General features: G+C 42.6%; 3 protein-coding genes across 4 annotated transcripts; all 3 read right to left on the bottom strand.

Annotated features, from left to right (window-relative positions):
• Positions 1-2031: 2031 nt before the first annotated feature.
• Positions 2032-6678, bottom strand: epm2a (EPM2A glucan phosphatase, laforin). 2 transcript variants are annotated; one of them, XR_016118465.1, is made up of 5 exons: positions 5950-6678; positions 5443-5617; positions 5076-5320; positions 4589-4923; positions 2032-4366 (listed from the first exon to the last, which is right to left on the bottom strand). XR_016118465.1 is itself a non-coding variant. In XM_089021994.1 (4 exons), exons 1-4 carry the CDS (start codon positions 6209-6211, stop codon positions 4646-4648), a joined length of 960 nt encoding a protein of 319 aa, XP_088878120.1. In that variant the 5' UTR covers positions 6212-6678; the 3' UTR covers positions 2032-4645. The 2 variants fall into 2 exon arrangements, 1 of the variants encoding a protein (XP_088878120.1); XM_089021994.1 differs by having other exon boundaries at positions 2032-4923.
• A 298-nt stretch (positions 6679-6976) lies between these two features.
• Positions 6977-13331, bottom strand: LOC148883789 (arachidonate 12-lipoxygenase, 12R-type-like). Its single transcript, XM_089021993.1, has 14 exons — positions 12182-13331; positions 11870-12074; positions 11705-11786; positions 11505-11624; positions 11323-11426; positions 11061-11233; positions 10835-10978; positions 10565-10768; positions 9865-9951; positions 9594-9760; positions 8602-8723; positions 8371-8471; positions 8048-8218; positions 6977-7899 (listed from the first exon to the last, which is right to left on the bottom strand). The coding sequence occupies exons 1-14, from the start codon at positions 12326-12328 to the stop codon at positions 7720-7722; spliced, it is 2007 nt and encodes a 668-aa protein (XP_088878119.1). The 5' UTR covers positions 12329-13331; the 3' UTR covers positions 6977-7719.
• Positions 13332-13448: 117 nt separating this feature from the next.
• Positions 13449-17335, bottom strand: LOC148883788 (arachidonate 12-lipoxygenase, 12R-type-like). Its single transcript, XM_089021992.1, has 14 exons — positions 16975-17335; positions 16697-16901; positions 16549-16630; positions 16361-16480; positions 16184-16287; positions 15943-16115; positions 15726-15869; positions 15440-15643; positions 14922-15008; positions 14653-14819; positions 14459-14580; positions 14278-14378; positions 13972-14142; positions 13449-13889 (listed from the first exon to the last, which is right to left on the bottom strand). Exons 1-14 carry the CDS (start codon positions 17119-17121, stop codon positions 13710-13712), a joined length of 2007 nt encoding a protein of 668 aa, XP_088878118.1. The 5' UTR covers positions 17122-17335; the 3' UTR covers positions 13449-13709.
• Between the last annotated feature and the right edge of the window lie 3633 nt (positions 17336-20968).

The following is a 20968-nucleotide window of genomic DNA, read 5'->3' as shown; positions in this document are numbered from 1 at the left end:
CCGAATGGCTGCCTTTACAGCAGCTCATGTATTTTGTTTTTGCTGCTGTGAAATGTACATTTTCTTCATTGTGAGACGAATAAGGGCTCATCTAATCTAATCATGCATCCGTTATTTGTACCACTTTTCCTCACGGGGACGTGAAGTGGCAGTTTTCACAATTTACAACACGAATCAACTTCGCAGAACTGTAAATGTGTCAAAATGGCATCCCAAGTGAACCACAAAATCAACACGTACCTCAAAATACTGCAATCGTTTAATTTGATTATATGTAGTCATATAAAGCATTTTTTTCCACTGTACTTATCATCTCTGCGTTTTTACAAGGTGCCCCGTCAGTGATTCCTTGTCATAAAATTCAGACTGCAAGAATAATTAGGAGCAAAGCTGATGGCCTCGTTCTCTATCAAAAGGAGGCTTGCGCCAGGAAAGCTCAATCTTAATATTCAACAGCACACCACAACAGTTCGTGGAAAATAATCACACTTGGGACTAATTTCCTCGCCAGCAGGCATATAATGTGCTTTATTTTGGTTCCCTTTCTCCTTATCGACATTTTTCTCTCTCTCACACCAGGCTTGCGTGAACATGATTGGCTATTACTGGCATGGGCTCGTAACGGCATGACACCGCGACCGTGCTGATGGGATTCACAAACGTCTGCTTTCTGTGTGCGCCGACATTTTGGGTGAGTAATGAAAACGTCACGAGGCACTCTCATCACACGTATGAAGGATTGTTCTGTTACTGAGGGTTAATGCAATCAGTAGCGTGAGCTTTGCAGGAAAATTTGTCAAGCGGTTGCATGGAATGAAATCATCTGGATCCAAACTTTGTTTTATTCTTATTTTTTACACATTTTGGATTGTTTTTATTCATGTATGCATGGAGTTCTTGGTAGTTGGTAACGATGCTCATTTCAAAACCTGGCATTATAAAAACCTGTTTTCACTGCAGCATCACCGCAATGAATCTTTTTTTAAACTGGTTATAAAATGATTTGACAAGGTCGTGGAGTTGTTTTATTGGATGTGTAGCCCTAACCTTTCACTCTCCTTGTCATCATGTCAGCACCATCCAGTCAAAAAAAAAAAAAGACGATTAAAAAAAGTGTTTTTTAACTCATTCAAAGCCGGACGATGTGCAAAAATGCGTCCAATCCAATGCCAGGGTTTTTGTCATTGTCACTCAAATTCCAGGACACACCTAATATTGAGTTTTAGGACTACATTAACAGTCAATGCAGCGTAAGAAACCTTAGACTCTCTTCTTTCATCAGAAAAAAAGTAATATGGGTCTGGACTGGAGTTATATGAGCTTGAAATGAGGACGGCTGTCCAAAATTTCAATGCAATTCATACATATTGGTTTATATATAAATATATACAGATGAAACTGGAACAAAGCACTAAAAAAGTGCCAGCACATGACCAGACAGTGCAACATCGCTAACCTGTTCAATGTATAACTAAATGTCATTCTCACGTGTAAAGATGGAAATATGCTACTCAATTCTGTGTATTTATTTAATTTGTGACATTCAGTGTATTTGCTAACTAGCTACCTATCTATTAGCTATATAGCTATCTAGTTGGCAAGCTATCTAGCAAGCTATATGTTGACTATGTATTAGCTATCTTCTGGCCGGCTAGCTAGCTTTCTATGTATTTGCTTCCGGGTTGAGTGAACGCGAGCGCGTGGCTGTCGCTGCTCACCCACAGAAAAACTTATCCTGTAACTGTAAAGTGACCTTGAGAGTTTTGAAAGGCGCTTATAAATGTATTATTATTATATTATTATTAATATGAAAGAAATTGAAATGCTTTCCTTTTGGAAAAAAAAGCATTGCCAGAGGCCATAGCCAGTGCTTTATCGTCACCCAAGCATGAAAAAACAAAACCCGTATCCCGTTTGCCGTTCAAAATAAGCTATATCCAGCGCCGTAATGTAATACCCGATTCATTATTTGAGAGTCAATCACGTCTGCTTTTTTTCAATTACCTCCCCCCGCGGGGCTCCTCTTATTCAATCCTGTTATGTGCATTCGGATGACAGTCATTATTCGGCGCTCTCCTTCAACGAGGTGCCATTTGTTCATCTGAAGATTAAATTTCACATTTGAACCCGGAGGAACTGGCACAATTGCCCTCAGATGATTGTGGTTCTTCAAATATGTTAATAGCATCTTTTTTATTGCACAGTGACGATAGCTGGGAAAGAAATCATCTCTGGACGGGTTTTAAACTTTAAGAAGGTTGCCTCGTGTGGGAAAAGAAGACAAAAAAACACAATTTCGAAAAAAGCGGAATGACCCCCATACAAAGAAAAGTGCCGACTTCATATTCCGCTTGAATCCATTCCCCAAGTACGCACTGTTCAAATTTGTTTTTTTATTCCACTGGTACCATCACACTTATCTTTTAATTAATAAGCACAGTCACTATGTAAAATTACCTCCTATTATTCTTTTGGTGCAAGAGTGTTTCCAGTACGTTCGGTGAATGTGATTTAACTCCCAAGATGGATGATGATGTTGAGTTGAAATGCTTTTCCCCGAAAATGCATGACCTACTTTCGTCTTCAGAGGAGCTAACTGTGACCTGCTGGGACCATTTTTAAAGCAAATGAATCAATTGAGTAAAAAGGCATCCGTGTTTGCAGTCAATAGGATCTTACCTACCTTTCAGTGTGTAACTGCTCACCCCTCCACCTTCTGCTTACCAAAATAATCTACATTTATATTAAAGTGAAGTGTGTGGCGTAATGAATCTGTGAAAATGAAATGGATCATGGCTTCCCATGATGCATTTCACTTCAAGTCCATGATTTAAGGAAAAAAAAGCATAAAGAGGACCCCTCTCGGAAAAAAGTCCAAAGTCAATGAAAGGAGAATTTTATGCATAACAGTAAACACTTGTGATATTTTACACAGTCTGCAGAAGATACAAAGCGGCTGCATATATTAGTGCGGTCATTACTACGGTGCCCTGAGACAAAGGCTGCATTGTAATTGAATATCAACGAGGCGCCGGCTCAGATTGTCGTTACAATGACTGCAAATGCAAATGAGGCGTCGGGGTTCAACTTGCTTGCTGAAGTCAGTTCACAGATCTCTGCTATTGGACAATGTCCTACTTTTGTTTCCTCAGAGATTTGGTGTGATATTACTTTGTGATTAAAAAAAAGGTTGATTTAAAACAAAGCTATCATTGCTCATCATTAGCTTTCCAATTGAGTTTTTCTTGATGTGTTAGCTAAGCTAAGTTGTGCACTCTTTGGACAAAGTTGTCGGGTTGTTTTTTGAAACATAATGTGGACCTCTCTTTCTTTATGTTAAATTTGACAGTAAATGTCAAGTGGGAGCATCATTTAAAAGCTCGAAGCCTCTTTTTTTCGGAACAATTGTTCATCAACGTGCACCACTAGTACTGGAGTCCCACAGGGATGCGTCTTCTCTCTTTTCTGCTGTGAAATGTAAATTTCTCCACTGCGAGACTAATAAAGGCAAATCCAATCCAATCCACTGCTCTTCTCCCACTACATGAACGATTGCATCTCAACGCACCCACGACTCCGGTTCTTTGTACTGATGGTTAATTCTTTAATGTGATTTCACTTGCATCATGAATCACCAACGACATCTCCGTAGAACTACAAACAAGTATAAAAATATAAACACTTGGACTTTACATCAATGAAATAAAACACATGCAATAAAATCGTACAAACCACTTTGCCCGCTTTCCACTACGAAATGGAAGATTTGATCTTCGTGTTTTTTATCTTTTCTTTGCTAAATATTACAGTGATAAAGCATGTCAATTCTCACCGTCTTGTCAGTAAAATGAAACTAGAGTAAAGAAAAACCTGAAGTGACAACAAACCAACCTTAATGAATGTTTAAAAAAATAAAGCACAGTCATCTGCTGGTCAACTATGGGATAGCAGTTATAGACAAATGTATCAACAGCATTTACAGTTAGGACGACAGAAAAAAAAAAATGGCACTGCCCTACCCACTATCGAAGACTTTCACACTGCAAGGGCACGAAAAATCCTACTGGACCCTCCGCACCCTGCCCACCACCTTTTCCAGCCCTCAGGCAGGCTTTACCGATCGATGCCCACCAAATCCAGAGACTGATTCTAATGCCAAAAAGGTTGCAAACTGCAAAGTGAGTTGTCATACTTGAAACCAGTCCCTCAGTCAGTCTCCGCGTTACTGAATTATAGCTCAGATGGTGTGAAATTACGGGGATAAGTCCCCTACCTGTTAGGGGGCTTCACGTGAGGGTGTTTATCTGTCTTCCTGGCTGGGAGCAAAGTCAAAAGTCATTGCAGGATTCTTTCTTAGGCGCCTTACCTGCACGGAGCGAATAATATGACTTGCTCAGAGAGACGGAAAAAGAAAGCAAGGCTGTTTGAAAAAGCAGCAATGGGTGAATATAAATCTGCATATAGCCGACTGAGACTCATCTTCACGCACTGAAAACATTTGCTCATTTTCCATGCACGTTATGTCACTATTTTTAGCCCGCATCATCCATATGGATTTTCGTGCGCATGCGTGACTCAAGCCGCTTACCCGTTACGCCGCCTTCCGTCGTCATGCATGAAAAAGTCATGAGAAGCTTCTCCGTCTTCATGTTTCTGAAATGGACGATTTCAGTCGTCCGAACTTGCAAAAAAAGTCTTCCCGGGCCTTCACTAAAGCCTCCTCGTCGATGTACACGACAGGCCTCCGGGCGGTCACCACGTACTGGACCTTCCTGAGGCTCCAGCCCAGCACGTACATGAGCAGACCGCACACGGCCGCCGTCGAGCGGCCCACGCCGGCATTACAGTGGACGTATACCGTGTGACCGTTCTCTAGGAGACCGTGAAGGAGGAATACGGCTTGGGGAAGCATCCGGATGCGACCTGTGACAAGGAACGGGAGTAAAGCGTAGTTAGCTTTGAGTCCTGATGTCATGAAATGACGTTACTGCTATTGTGAATTGACTTTTTTTGATCACTTTCGGAATCCAGTCGTGGTTTGTCACGTCGACCTTCCAGTCCCACGCTGCGTTTACCTTCGGTGCTCATATCAGGCGTGGGGATCCAGACGTACGCGAGGCCGCACCGGTTGTATAAATGCATCATGCCGTCTGCCGTCATTACTTGGCCGAGGTTCCGTAAGCAGCCGTGGGAGTTGTTCATCACGTCCGTCTCTGTCTGGAAGTTCATTACGGCGCTGATCCCAAGGTCGTGCTTCATCTTGATTGTCACGTGTTCCGGAAGACGAGGACAGCTGCCCAGCCAAAGCCTTGGGAGGACCCTGGGAGCCAGCAGGATGTAGTCAGTTTAAAAATGTCTTTCCAGGAATATTACATTAGATCGTGGCATCCTTCATGCCATATTTATCGTGTAGAGTTTGAAACAACAATTTTTTGGCGTCACCTGGAGAAATGCATCGCATTCTGACCAGCCACGCTAAAGTAAAAGTCGGTGGTGTGTTTCATTTCATCCGTGTGGCCCGTCTCTTTGATCCAGTGACCGATCGGATGACAATAGACGCCGTCCACCACGTTATCCTCGTCAAAGGTGCACATTCTGTCGTGATGAGGCCCGTTGCCTGCGGACAATGAAATATTATTGGGGCGTTGTTTGTTTTTTTCTTATTCTCCAGAACAGTTGCAATGCACATTCATAGAAGTTAAAATAGTTGTGTACATGAATCAACAAGATTGGAAAATTGGCTAAAAGTTACTCAACACAATGACAGAAAGACCCAATTCGAATTTAGGACTTTAGTGCCTTCGTGTGTTCAAATTGTGTAATTACACCATACCAATGACCTCAAAAAACGTTTTTTTAATGTGTTGAGGATCGTTTAAACAAAATACACGCGTTTGATTCAAAATACAAATGTGTTGTATTCAGAAGCTTATTTTGCATGCAGTGTACCTTCCCAAACGAAACGACCGTCCGTTCTTTGGATGAACTTGAACCACAACGTGTCCTTAAAGGGCTCCCGCAGACGCACGTCGCCGAGCCACAGACATGGCTCCCGGGTCGATACCGAACTCCGACATGCGCTCATCCGAACCGCTTTGCACGGGTCCCACTGGCCCATTTCTTCGCGCGAGCCCAAAATAAACAGCTCGACGTGCGGTGAGTCTGCAGTGAGAATGACGCCGAATCGGAACAACATGCTGGACATGGACATGTTTTTTGTCTAAAACGTAGTCGGAGTTTGGCCTGCAGCTTTGCTGATATACTTTATGTGTATATTTAGAAGCGTATTGACGGAAGTAAACATGGGCTAAATAAAGCAAGAGGCACGAACAGGAGCGCTAACTATCCATGGCATTTGCAAGTGCACCAGCCCGACTCTATTATAAACATTACTGTATTTTTAATAATTTAATAATAGGCGTCTTACTTTTATACGGGCAGATATTAGCCATAGTTGAGAGGTATGGGATTATTAGTATTATTATTATTATTTTGGTGTAATAACCACTAATGTATTTGTAGGTTGTTTGGATGACAGACTTTCCGTACCTCGTATTGACATCGACTGCGCATGCGTTAAAATGTTGGGGTTCCTACCCCGTGTTGCTGATGCAAGGATGCTGATGCTCCGTCATTCAATACACCACAATTATTATTATTATTATTATTATTATTATTATTATTATTATTTTATTTGTTCAAGGAGGACTCCACCACGGGTCAGCTCTCAGCCCCTTGTTCGCAATGGAGATGGACAGGCTGACAGAAGATGTGAGACAAGACACCCCTTGGACCATGATGTTTGCAGATGACATTGTGATCTGTAGCGAGAGCAGGGAACAGCTGGGGGAGAAACTAGAGAGGTGGAGTTATGCCCTGGAAATGAGAGGAATGAAGCAGTCGCAGAAAAACCGAATATATATATGTGTGTGAATGAGGGATCCTAAACATCGCAAGAAGACTCAACGCCAAGAGGTTCCACACAACAAGTCACCTTTATTTTAAACTTTTTTTTGACCCACATCCCGTATACTTCTTATAACAACTCAATGCAAGTGTGTAATGGTCAAGAAGGCTAAACCTTAACCCAATAGTCACTTCAGGCTAAAGCAGAGATGCAGCCACCGGAACGATGTTGGACTTTGCTTGCATCCATTTAATATACTCTATAGAAAGCAGTTTGCGCATCTACACTATTCCATATGCACGCTCCGGAACTCCTCATCAATAAGACATTCAGTGCACTCGTAGACCGATGGTTACAATACAATACATATTGTATTGTCCCACTTAACATGAACAACTATCATATAAAGGAAAAATGAAGCAATTACAAAGATAGTAGAAAGCACCAGGGAGTAAAACTAAGATCAAGTTGGAATCATGTTGAGTCAAATGGCAAAGTTTTGAGTTTTGAGGTGAGTGACCGGTCATTCTTGAGAGTGGAACCAGCAATGGAAAAGGCTCGATCTTCTCTGAGCCTCCCTTTAATTTTTAGCACATCTAATCATGTAAGGACGGTTGATGAAAATGATGTTGACTGTCGCTTGTATGGGGGTATTCTGCAAAAATATCGATATAATTTGCATCATTTTTAATACAAGAATGTCTTTTTTTATATCTATTATTTTTTTAGATCAGCTCCATGTGGTGCGTAGAGCAGATTTGTCAATAAAGCTAACATGACTCAAATAATGAGATGCCCCGTTGTGCTTATTCTTATTTAATGATACAATTTTCAATTCGACTCGGGTCCAAATATATGTACGGCACAGCTAGCTTTGTGTTTCTGGCCTGAATGTCTGCACTGAGGCTGGACAACTCTGCTTGAAACACCATCATCATCTTCTGAATTTCAGGTTCTTGGAATTGTTCCTCAGGGTAGGAACCCAGCACCACCTGCAAGCATTGCAGAACAGGGAGACACCTGAACTTGTTTAGCATTGTTTGGAAAGCCTGAGATGTGGCCATTTTGAGTTTAGTTTGGCAAGTTATCAGTCCTTCTAAAGTGAAAAATAAAGGATGTTGTGAATTGGAATTAACTTACAGAATCGCTGTAGTCTTGTGTCAGCACACAAAGCAGGCTCACTAAAATGACCATATCGCCAATGGATGGGAGCGTCTCCAAAATGGTCTCCATGCTGGACTGTCCTTTGGTGGTTGGCGATGGCTTGCGCAACAGTAAGGAGCCGTTGGGGGCAAATAACTGGAAGTCAAACTAAAGAAAATAAACAAATAAGTAAATAAAACATTTTTGCTCACAGTTTAGTTCCAAAACGTGTCTCAAGAAGAAGGAACCTGTTGTGATATATCCCCAAAAGTAAAAAACAAACTCCCATGACTGAAAAGTCATGGGAGGTATCGTTTCACCTGTGAATTATTGATGGCGGCATGTTGAGCTGAAACGGTAAAGATCATTATGGTGACAACCTTGACAACTTCCTCAACAGTTTTGAAGGTCTCTGGACATCCTAGGGGGAAAAGACCATTGACATTGTCTGACAAAATTAATTTCATAATTTCAATTTCATGCAGCCTGTAACCTGAGAACATGATAATCTGGCCACTGTCGCCACCATCGTCCCAGAGAAGGGTTAATACCTGAAGATTTACTCTCTAAAAAGCATCGAGTGAAAATCTCATGTATCCATCCTTGCAGCTCTGCGTCTTTAACCACTTCGTCATCCGACTGATAAAAGTGTCCCACCACTGCCTTCACGAATCTGAAAGTAAAAGAAATTAACATTCTGTTACTTGAGTAGCTTGAATGACCAAATGTTAATGAAATGTACAGTATGAGGAGAGGAGAAGAGATATTGGAAGAGAAACAAGAGACGTGGAGGTTTGCCCTTGAAAGGAGAGAAATGCAGGTCAGTCGCAGCAAGACGCAATATAGCTGCATGTCAATGAGATGGACCCAAGTACAATACAAGAGTGAGTTTACAGGGAGGAAAGCTCAAGAAGATGGAGGATTTTAAGTACTTGGGTCAACTGTCCAGAGCAATGGAGATTATGGAAAAGAGGTGAAGAAATGTGTCTAGACAGGCTGGAGTGTCTGGAGAAAAATGTCAGGCAGGCATAATGTATGATAGAAGAATTTCAACTTGGATGAAATGAAAGGTGTATAAAACTGTGGTGAGACAAGCCATGATGTTTGGACTGGATACAATGCTACTGAAAAAAAGACATGAAGCAAAGCTGCAGGTAGCAGAGATGAATATGTTGAGGTTTTCTTTAGGATTGACCAGGTTGGATAATCTCTGGACAACTGCTGTTATTGGTTTTGGAGAGAAAGTCAGAGAGACCAGACTGAGATGGTTTGGACATGTCCAGAGGAGAGAGAGTGAATATATTGGGAGATGAGGTTTATTGATGAGGAAGAGGAGGTTTATTGATGTTGTGAGAGAGGACTTGAAGGGAGGTGGTGTGAGAGAAGAGGATGCACAAAACGGGGTTAAATGGAGGACACTGAATCGCTTTGGCGACCTCTGAAGGGAAAAGCTGAAAGGAAAAAAAGACTGTCTGTCTATACTGTATATATATGTGTATGTATAGGTATATCCAGGGTCATCCTGTGTAAATATTAAAACAACCTGTGGATGATGTCCCATATTTTAAGGCCGTCATCTCTGTAGTAGTAGTTGGGCATGGATTCGAGTCCACGAGTGTGAATGTCTTCCGGGAAACACAGCGAGCTGAATGTGAGCTCGGGTTGATGCCTCTTCATGAGTTCGATGGTGCCGTCAACTCCAAATGAAGCCTAGTCACATATGGGATGAGACACACATGGGTGGAGTCGAATGTGAAGAAACGAAAAAGCAAGTAACACTTTGTTTTTTCGCCATGCAAACGACAGTTTCTTACCCTTGAAAAATACCCTGTATCCCCCAGCAGAATTTCACGAGCTAGAGTACTGACGTGGAAAGCCCATCGAAAGTGTGGGACAAGCAACTAGGCACGGAAGGAAGAAGGAGGAACACCACAAATCAGTTTACAAAAGTAAATGCATAATTCAGCATTTTGTTCACAAAAGTCTACCGATAACTTGTTGACAGATGGAAGTTCTAGCTGACAATATTGAGACTCCTCTACCTGACCAAACATCCATGCATCCATTTTCCAGAGCGCTTCTACCTCATTAAAGTTGCGGGGAGTGCTGGAGCCTATCCCAATCGTCTTTGGGCACTAGGCAAGGGACTCCCTGAAGCAGTTGCCAGCCAATCCCAGGGCACACAGAGACAATAAACCATCCGCACCCACACTCTAACCGAGGGAAAATTTGGAGTGTTCAATCAGCCTGCATGTTTTTGGAATGTGCGGATAAACCGGAGGACCTGGAGAAAACCCTCGCGGGCCCAGGGAGAACATGCAAACTTCACACAGGGAAGCCAAGGCAGAACTAAAACCCATGCCCTCTGCAATGTGAATCCAGCGTGCACTCAGATACCGGGCCTCTCTCTGACCAAACATAAAAATAAGTAATTTGTCCAGTGGAGTAACCGCCCCCTGAAAGGATTGAAACGGGAGTCGTCAAACCGCTGGTTGTAACCAACATCAGCTTTACCTTGTAAATGGGATGAATGAAGGGGAAGTTGCGATAAAGGCTCAACGCCCAGGTCTCTGAAACAAAGTGAGTGTTCTTAACGTGGTTGACTGCCTGGTGAGTCAGCGTTTCTGCATTTTTGACAAATATCTTGGCTAGGAGCCAATCTGTCTCCGAATCACTCGGCAGGAAAATCGGGTTGTCCTCTGAGGGTTGTTGATGCACCTGCGACAAAGGTTGTGAGAAATATTTCAACAACTGATTCGCGAACCACTTGAATGGTGGAAGTACCTGGATTGCGATCGGCATCAGTTTTTCCTCAGGGTTTAGGTAAAACAAACAGAAGGGAGCAGGCACTGGCAGATTTTCCCCGTTATGTAGTTTCCCGGGTATTCCATTCAGATGTGTCAGGTCGCAGATGAATATGTTCCCATTCTGTGTGACAAGGAGACAAGTAGCAATTTATGTTTTGGGAAGGATATTAGCATCTTGAATATGAGTGGAGTGTCGCAGATACCTGCATTTCATTTTCCAGAGTGCTGTCATTCTCCAGGAAGGGTTTCACCATTTCTTCGGTGACTGGGAAATTTGAAGGAAGTTGTGAACAGCGTTTGATCAAACAGGGGTTCACGCCGTTCAGGAACTGGTACCCATAAAAGTCATCTTCCTTCCAGTGCTTGGAAACGTACTCTGGAAATGAATGGAATACGAGGTGTGAAACAACTTTCTCTTCCCATTATCTCAAAATCGACGACAGATTGCTAGGGACCTTAACCCACCTGATATTTGTGTCTTTCTGATCCAGAACATATTTTTGATGTCTTCTATGCTTGGCCAACTTTGCTCCGATCGAAGCATCCCCTTCAGCCAGAATTCTAGGAGTCTGAAGTGCAACGGTATTCAAATGCCATCGTACTCCTCAGAATGAAGTAATAAAATAAAATAAAATAAATAAACGTACGCGGCAAACAGGGCCTTCTTTCCCTCAATGCGTCGAGACAGTGACATGCAGAGATCAGCTGGGATGTTGGACATTGTGAAATGGCTGTGGTCAAGAAGCCCCCTGTTGTTAGAGACCCATCTAGAAAAAGCAGTGGCATATTTTTCACCCTTTCGAGGACTACAGCGGACGGCATTTATCATGTTTGGGATGAATCTTACTGGAAGAGAACCCTTCTCCCCACCAGTTCATTTTTGCGGTGCTCAATGAGCAACGGATGGTTGTCTTCAAAAGGCTTTGTGGCTGAGGGGAGGGGGAGCACGTTCAATGTGTAGCAAACCCCAAGCAGTCTGATCAAATAATTTTTACGGGAATATGAACCAAACCTTTTCCTCCTCTCAATTCCAATACGTCATTATTGGAAAGCCATCGGTAACAGGGGAAAAGAAGAGTCTCTCCCTCTGGGGTAATCACGGATATCTTAGAGAAGAAGAGGTCATTTTCAAAGAGGGAAAAACGTGAGTGTTTCTCAACTTTCACCAGGAGAAGCTTCCCCAGAGAAGAACTGGTTTTGATGGTGTACGTCTCAGTCTGGAATGAAAGACATCCGAAAGAAAATTTATGGCCCTCTGATGGCATGATCAATGTAAAAATATCGAGGCGTGGGCCTCTCATGCGTTTGCCGCCTCTCAACTCACCGTCTTGGTCATAAAATCGACAGCCCAATGGTTGAACTGGCTTTTTTCGCTCTGACCTTCACTTCCGAGCAAGGTGATAAGTATTTTGTCAAAGGTTGCGGCAAAGCGCCTTCCTCCCGTCGTTACCTCCAGCTTGTACTCCGCCATGCTCACTTAGTTGTCGCAATCCCGTAATACCGAACACCCTACCCGACTCAATGCGTTGAAGTGGTTTAGGCCGTAGTCTCAACTGGCTGCTTTTTTAACCACTTGGCAACTTTATGCAATATGCAAAAAAAATTGCAACAATATGCAATATGCAAAAAAATCGACTGAAGATGAAGATGCAAATACCAGGCGCCACCGTCTTCAGTAGGCAAAATTCATACAGATTCAATGAAAAACAAAACCCAGTCACGACTCAACAAATTCCCGACAAGCGCCAGTCTTCCACGTCTCTCACCCCAAAAGTCACGAAACTGCAAACTGTCAATCAATTCCTCTTATTCTTGTCGTCAAGCATTTGGTTGTTGACCCTTAAGGCTTATTTTGAAATGAGAGGGCAACATGTCACGGCGTGATCCCTGTTGCTCTCCTCTCATGTTCAGCTTCAAATATCCGACCTTTTAAACAGTGTTTCTCTGAAGATATCGTCCGTTTAAACAGCAACAAAGTTCAAGTGAGGTGGAACTGTTTTGCATCTGCTCAAAAAGCAGCCATTGGCTTCTTTTTGATTAACCTTTCTGGTTCACGTCACACAGGATAATCAACAAATCCCATATTTGACTTTAGAGCCCAAAGGTTGACAGACAATTTGTGCGTATAATTTTGCTTTGTTTGAATGCTGCTGTGCCGATGACCATTTTGTGTTTGGGAGCCTTTTACTAAGTATCTTCATCTTTATTAAGTTCATAGAGTTGCTTGTTCTGTAGCCACAAGGGGACACAAGCCGGTGTCTTATTGGGCCGGTCCCAAGCCAGAATAAATACAGAGGGTTGTGTCAGGAAGGGCATCCGACCTAAAAGCTTGGCCAAAACAAACATGTGAATCAAACCTCTGAAGATGGAGGACACTGATTTGCTGTGGCATCCCCTGAAGGGAAAAGCCAAAAGATAAGAAGATGGTTGAGTGACAATTTACTTGGTGTGCGTGTCGTGATCGTTTCTCTTGTATGAATTGCAACAAGCTTCTGTCCTAGTCAACTCTTTCAGGGACAGCTGTTACGACATGAGGCAACTAATCGTGTTATCAGGTTACACGGTCCATGAATTAATGATCACACTTCTGCTATGGTCTGGAAGAGCCTTTAATGTTTTTTTGGGCATCCTATCACAAGATGTCCCTGGCATGGGGTGAGTTAATCTCTCTATTAGGAGGAAAAAAAATCATTTACAGACCCTGAAACACCCATTAGCATAAGAAAAACTGCAAGTTTGTGGTCATCTGTGTCTTATGTACTGCCGTAGATAAGAAGAAAGAATGATATTTAAAAAAGCATTCAGATTATATTTGGAAAATTGAGTAGAAGATTGATGCCCAGTTAAAAAAATTACTTAATAATGCTGCTGTCAATTTGACTAGGGTCCAAATACGTGTACGGCACACCAAGCTTTGCATTTCTGGCCTTGATGTCATCGCTAAGGCTCGATAAGCCCTCTTGAAACTCCTTCATCATCTGCTTGATTTCAGGCTCTTGGAATCGTTCATCGGGATACGAACCCAGGAGTACCTGCCGTGATTGCAAACAAGCAGAAAACACTCGAAACCAGAGATGGCAGACGTCTCGGAGAAGCTAACGGCGCTCAACTTACGGTATCGGAGTAGTTGAGTGTGAGCACATATAGAATGTTCGCAGTCATAACCGTGTTGCCAATGTGTGGCAGTGTCTCCAAAATGGTCTCCTTACTGGACTGTCCTTTTACGTTTGGAGATGGCTTGCGCAACAGTAAGGAACCATTGGGGACAAACGTCTGGTAGTCAAACTAAAGTAACAAAACACTTTAGGTCAGTGTCCTTTTGAGTCATATGCCCACAAACGGTACTCGGAGGTGGGTTTGGAAACCATCTGGTATGGTCGTAATCCGAGTTTAATAAATTACGAAAATGGAAGTTATCACCTGTCCGTTATTGACAGCAGCATGTTGAACGGAAACCGTGAAGATCACCATGGTGATGAACTTGACCACTTCCTCAACACTCTGAAAGGCCTCTGGACATCCTGTCACCCAAAACCAAATTAAAAATAATGTAGTTGCTATACACAAATAGTGTGTAGGCAAATTTACTGGCATATAATACCTGAGCATTTATTCCCTAAAAAGCAGTACGTGAATATCTCGTGGATCCATCCTTGCAGCTCAGAGTCTTTGACGACTTCGTTGTTTGAACGATAGTAGTGTCCCACCACAGCCTTCACAAATCTGCCAAGGGAAAAACAATCTATCCTTTCGTTGTCTTCAATACGCTTGTGTGATTTACTTATGATGGTAAACCTTTGGATGACATCCCATATTTTCAGTCCATCATCTCTGTAGTAGAAGCCGGGGATACACTCAAGTCCTCTATTGTGTATGTCATCCGGTATACAGAGTGAGCTGTACGTGAGCTCAGCTTGTGCCCGCCCCATGAGCTCCAGCGCTCCATTGATTCCAAGTGAACTCTAATCTCGTACAGTTTAAGATACACATGACTTGGTGTCAGACGTGGAAAAAAAAACATAAAGCAAATAACTGTGCTACAGTCATTAGTCGGACACTCGCACCATTGCAAACGATCCGGAAGGTCCCAACAGGATTTCACGGGCCTTAGTGTTGACATGTAGAATCCACCGGAAGTGCGGGATCAGCAACTTCAGAGAATGGGAAGAATAGTTCCGTCATTGCCAAAAAGGTGTGTTCATTTGAGTGTACTAGGCTGCTGGGGTAAATATAATGATTGGTGGCTGAAATGTGCTTCTTGCAGAGGACACCTGATCGCATCCTCAGGACGTGTCAATTATTCATCCTTGATATAAATAAATATGAGACTGCTACTTGGGGCATTTCCATTGTCCCCGCTATCAAGATAGCAGCAGATGTTAGCATCCGACCGCAATTTGCATTTGCTTGAAGAGGTGAAGGAACATATTCTCGATGTCCTGTTATCTCATCTCCTCAGACGTCTTGTACTATTTTATTTTTTTGGGTCAGGCTATCATAGCCAATATTCACCCCAGCTTTCCACAGTACTAACCGATATCCTTTCTAACGTTGACACTACTCCAGAAATCGCAAGCGCTACCTTGTAAATGGGATGAATGAGGGGGAAGTTGCGAAAAAGGCTCAATGCCCAGGCCTCAGCAACCAAGTGAGTGTTCTTAAGGTGGGAGACTGCCTGGTGAGTCATCATATCAGCATTTTTGACGAATATCTTGGCTAAGAGCCAGTCTGTCTCAGAGTCACTGGGCAAGAAAATCGGGTTTTCCTCCGAGGGTTGTTGATGGACCTATCCAAACAGGGGTGAGCAAAACTGATCGGAAAAGAATCGGTTCTTAATCGAACAGCGGGACCATTGCACTGTGAAATACCTGGATTGCAACCGGGATGAGTTTTTTCTCAGGATTCAGGTACAATAGACAGAGAGGTGCAGGCACTGACGGATGTTCACCGTGATTGAGCCTCCCCGTTATTCCACTCAAAATCTTCTGGTCATAGAGGTACATATTCCCTCGCTGTGTGACAACGAAAGTAATGAAATGGAATGTCTACTGGCCATCGTCAAAGTCAGAAGAGCTCAGTAGATACCTTGAATTCATTGTGCAGAGGCATGCCGATCTCCAGGTATGGCTTCACCATTTCCTCTGTGACGGGGAAATTTGCCGGTAGCTCCCAACAACGCTTGATCAAAACGGGGTTCACGCCATTCAAAAACTGGGACCCATAAAAGTCGTCGTCCTTCCAGTGCTCGGAAACATACTCTGAAGCCGTGGGAAATGAAGAAATTGCCAAATCTTTAAACGAGATACTTGGAATACCATAAACCTACCTGACATGTCGGACTTCCTGTCGTCAAAGATTGTTTTCATGTCTTCGATGGTTTTCCAGCTCTCTTCAGATCCAAGCATCCCCTTAAATTTCAATTCCATAAACCTGAAGGATTGAAACGCTTTCATTGACAACTCCAAAAAGTCGGGACGCCAATGGCAAATGGTTCTCAAGTTACCCAGACTGTATGGCGGACTGAGATTCTTGAACTCTGGACTTTGACATCCGGATTTCGGCAGGGACGCTTGACGAACTGAACTGGCTGTGATAAGGTAGTTTTTGATCCGTCGAGGCCCATCTAGAGAAGATAACGTGGTAAGACTGCAATGGAAAGTCTGCATGTTTGCATTATTCAGAAGAACTTACTGAAAGTTGCTCTTTTTCGCTGCCAGTTCTTTTTTCCGATGCTCAATCAACATTGGGTGCTCGTCTTCAAAAGCTTTCTTGGCTTGAGGGAAAAAAATCCAAATATTTTACTACTTTTTCAAAGCTTCAATTGAGTTATCAACCAAACCTTTTCCCCCGCGAAGCTCCACGACCTCATCATTGGACAGCCACTGGTAACACGGGAAAAGCAACGTCTCTCCCTCCGGGGTGGTCACGGCTATTTTAGAGCAGAACCACTCATCGTCCTTACAGGAAAACCGCGGTTCTTTCTCGATCTTCACCAACAGAAGTTCCCCAAGAGGGGCGGCGGTTTTGATGGTGTACGTGTCACTCTAAAATTGAATCAAAACATGCTGGTGAAAAATTAGATTGGAGATTTTTCACATTCCGGATTGTCTCACTCACCGTGTCAGTTTTAAAATCTCTTCCCCAGTTATCCAAGTCGGTTTTCTCACTCTGCCCTTCGCTGCCAAGCAAGGTGACCAAGATGTGGTCAAATGTGCCGGCGGAGTCCATCCCACCTGTCGTTACTTCCATCTTGTACTCCGCCATGGTCGCTTTGTAGCAATTTGAAAGGATGTCGTCCAACCTGACCTCAAAATGTGCTTTTTTCCCCCGGAGTCTTCTGAATCTGACTGTACCTTTTTACGGTCTTTCCGTCCCCAATGCAACGGACAAAAGTGATAATACGGCAGACGATTCAGTTCTGCCTCAGGTGAGAGAGAGGACAGTATGTGCCCTCAAACAAGCCACGACGGGAATCATGTTTTAGCAAAATTGGAGTTGCCACATACTCAAAGCAGTTAATTACCTGCAATTAGCCCTCGGGGTGGTCATTGTTAGCAAGCACCAGGCGTAAAACGTTACGAACTTGTTTAACATGTTTGAGCAAAAATCGCTGAGCTGGAGCTGATTTGAGGTTCAAAGCGCAGTGACATATTTATCGATCTGTAAGTGGTCAAACTCTGTCGCCCTTATATGGGCGTTTTTAGGATCGTATAAATTAAATCATTACGTTATTATTAACATACATGTAGCTTAAAAAAGTGATTTAATGAAGGGTTTTTCTGTTTTATTAAAATAGCTTAAAACAGCAAAATATTTCACTAAATCGCCACATTGGTGTGAGGTTTAATTTGGATTTTGCTTACAACACACTCCCGAGATCATTACCACATAAGCTTAGTGATGCTGATGAGGTGATGCCAGAGCAAATTGTGCAATCTGGCCAGTCGTAGACCATAATCAGTCAGGACAATAGAAGTAATCAGTGTCGCCTCAGGAAATAGTCCTCTGCTCTCCCCAACTTTTGAGCAGGGACCTATCAGTGCAGAGGTCTGGCGCCCCCACCTCTGGACAGTTGGAATATATATACAGTAAAGTCTCGTTATATCGATATCGGATATATTGATAGTCCCGGTTATATCGATACTATTTCTATGCACGCACGGAGAAAATTACATGCAAAGAGGGTCGGATATATCGATAGTCCCAGTTATATCGATATTTTTCGGACTCCCTTGAATATCGATATAACGAGACTTTACTGTATATAGATCGAGCCAGAGATACCAGCAAAATTTTAGTTCACTGACAAAGCCTCTTGGATGAGAAGCGAAACGACCGACACCTTCAAAGAAGTACAGATGACGGCTGAAGAAACCTTTTCATCGATGCACCACTCCTGTACGAATGAGAACTTACACAGACGACTATCAGGTGACATTTCTTATGTGAGTTGTTCTTTCATTTCGGATATCAAGTGAATGGACATTTCTCAATCACAACAATGATTATTTCCATCACAATGGAGGACAAGTAGAACATGAAAATCGTTGCATTGTGATCATTCAATGCTCGATTCACCCTAAGTGCTTAGATCTCAAATGAATATTTTTCAGAGCTTGCTCAAGTTCTCCTTTTCCAACGCGGGGAGGGTTACCGACTTGCTCTGGTGCGTCACAGTGTTGTATTGACAGTCCTTCAGGTAGTTTGACATGCTTGGGACCTCTGCAAACCCCCACAAATATCAGGCGTCACCATCTCCTGTCGGCAAAATTCAACCAGATGGAATGAAAAACAAAACCCAGTGATGACTAACCAAAGTCCCCGATGAGTTCCTGTCTTCCACAGAGTCTCGCCCAAAAGTCACAAAACTGTCAATCAATTCCTTTTATTTGTGTAATCAAACATTTGGTTGTTGAGCCCAAGGCTGAATTTAAAATGAGAGGGCAACATGTCACGGCGTGATCCCCGTTGCTCTCCTCACATATTCAGCTTTTAATATCCGACCTTTTAAACGGTTTTTCTCTGAAGCTATTGTCAGAGTTGAAATTAAGAAATAATTGAGACTCACAAAAAAGGAGGGAAGATGTCTCTTTGTTGAATTTTTACTTGCAAGGAGAATAGACAAGACAGAGTACAGGGTCCAGCATTCTCACCTATTCTAAACAATCTTTCTACGCCCTTCCCTTTTATTACAGTGACCAGCCTTGGTAGACAGTTTCTCGTGAGCAGGAAATTTTGTTAGTCTAAACAAAGTTTCAGCTGGGTTACTCTGGCATCCAAATGAAGATTAGCTGGGTTCCAAGAGAAACGTTCATCTTCACTTCTCTCCTTCAGTCCTTCCTGCAGTAGTAACATCTTCACAGCACACATTAATAACTACACACCATTATTGTATATATAGTTAGTTGAATGATTAAGTGGGAACGTGAAAGACGAAGGAGAAAGGTGAATGTTTGATTACATGTATGAGCATTTTTATTATAAGCATAAGCATTAATTGCAAGCACAACCAATGTATCATAAGCCAAAGTATGATAACTAAAAACAATAACCGTATCACCTCTCATCCGTTTAAACACCAACAAAATTCAGATGAGGCCGAACCGTTTTGCATCTACTCAAAAAGAATCCATTTGCTTATTTTTGATGAACCTTCCCGGGACCTGGTTTTATCCTAAATTACCTGAAAGTGTTCACATCACATGGGATAATCAACAAATCCCATATTTGACTTTAGAGTCATACAGTTTACTGTGTTATCAGGCCATATATGGCTCGGGAGCCATTTATGGCTATTTTGATGATTGCATCTGGCTCACCGATAAAACTAAATACATATTCTCGCCTTTTCGCTGGTCATTTTCTGTTGGGGCGCCAGTTGGCGGAAAGCGCAATTTTGATTGGATGATACTGACCTAGTTGGCCTTTCATGTTGAAACAGGTAAACACCCCTTTTAAATAAGCCCGACGAGTAAAAACAATTACGAGTATCTTACACTTCAGGTTGGAATGGACCGAAGAATTTGCCTTTGTCGGGAGAAAAGGTTCAGATTCTAATTTGCAATGAAACAGTCGAATGTCAGTGGCACTTTGACAAGCCCCATGTTAACATCAACATCAATATACTTCTGAGACAGCAGAAAGCAAGTGTGGAAGCGAATGAGCCGTGTGCAAGCTAGCCAGCAGTAACTTCGCATATAGACCCGGCCAGTTGACTTTCATTCCGATCGTTTGGCTGGATTTTTAACAATCATGAGGAACGGAAAACCATTCATGTTAACGGTGAGTATGATCACAAAGTTATTTGAAATAATACATTCTGACATTTTGTTGAAAAGTGGCCGCGCATGCGTGCGTGTGTGTGTGCGCGTGTGGCTCTCACTGAAAAACATTTCTAAATATTTTATTTTTATGGCTCTCTCGGTCAAAAAGGTTCCCGACCCCTGGGTTACACGGTCCAAGAAAGGGTTAATGATGAACTTCTGCTATGGTGTGGAAGAGCCCATAATGTGTTTTTTTGTCTTCCTATAATGATATGTCCCTGTGTACCTAGCATGGAGAGATTAACCAAAATCCATAATTCTGAGGAAAGAAAATCATTTTCAGACCCTGAAACACCCACTAGTATAGATTTTGCAAGAAGAAGGGCAGGTTTGTGGTCACCTGTGTCTTATGTACTGCCATAGCTAAGAACAAAGATTGGTTAAAAAAAAGCTTTCAGGTTATATTTGCAAAATTGCAAATTTGGGAAGACGATTGTCACCCATTTAAAAAAAATACTGAATAATACTGTTTTCAATTTGACCGGGGTCCAAATATGCGTACGGCACGCCAATCTTGGCGTTTATCCCATTGATGTCATCACTAAGGCTCGATAAGCCCGCTTGAAACTCCTTTATCATCCGTCGTTAGCGGCACAAGCCATAGTACATACGTGACTAACTTGCTCAACATGTTTTAGCATATAGCATATTTATATATACAGTATATACAGTACATCGTCCAGTATATACAGTACAGTACATACAGCTGGAGCTGATTGTTGGTTAAAAGCGTGCACTGACATCTTTAACTACCTGTCAAGTGGCAAAACGTGCTCGTCCTTATATGG

The sequence above is a fragment of the Hippocampus bargibanti genome, linkage group LG19, assembly GCF_051943395.1.
Source record: "Hippocampus bargibanti isolate YZ-2025 linkage group LG19, ASM5194339v1, whole genome shotgun sequence".
NCBI lineage: Eukaryota > Metazoa > Chordata > Actinopteri > Syngnathiformes > Syngnathidae > Hippocampus > Hippocampus bargibanti.
This window is presented reverse-complemented; position numbering and strand designations above follow the sequence as displayed.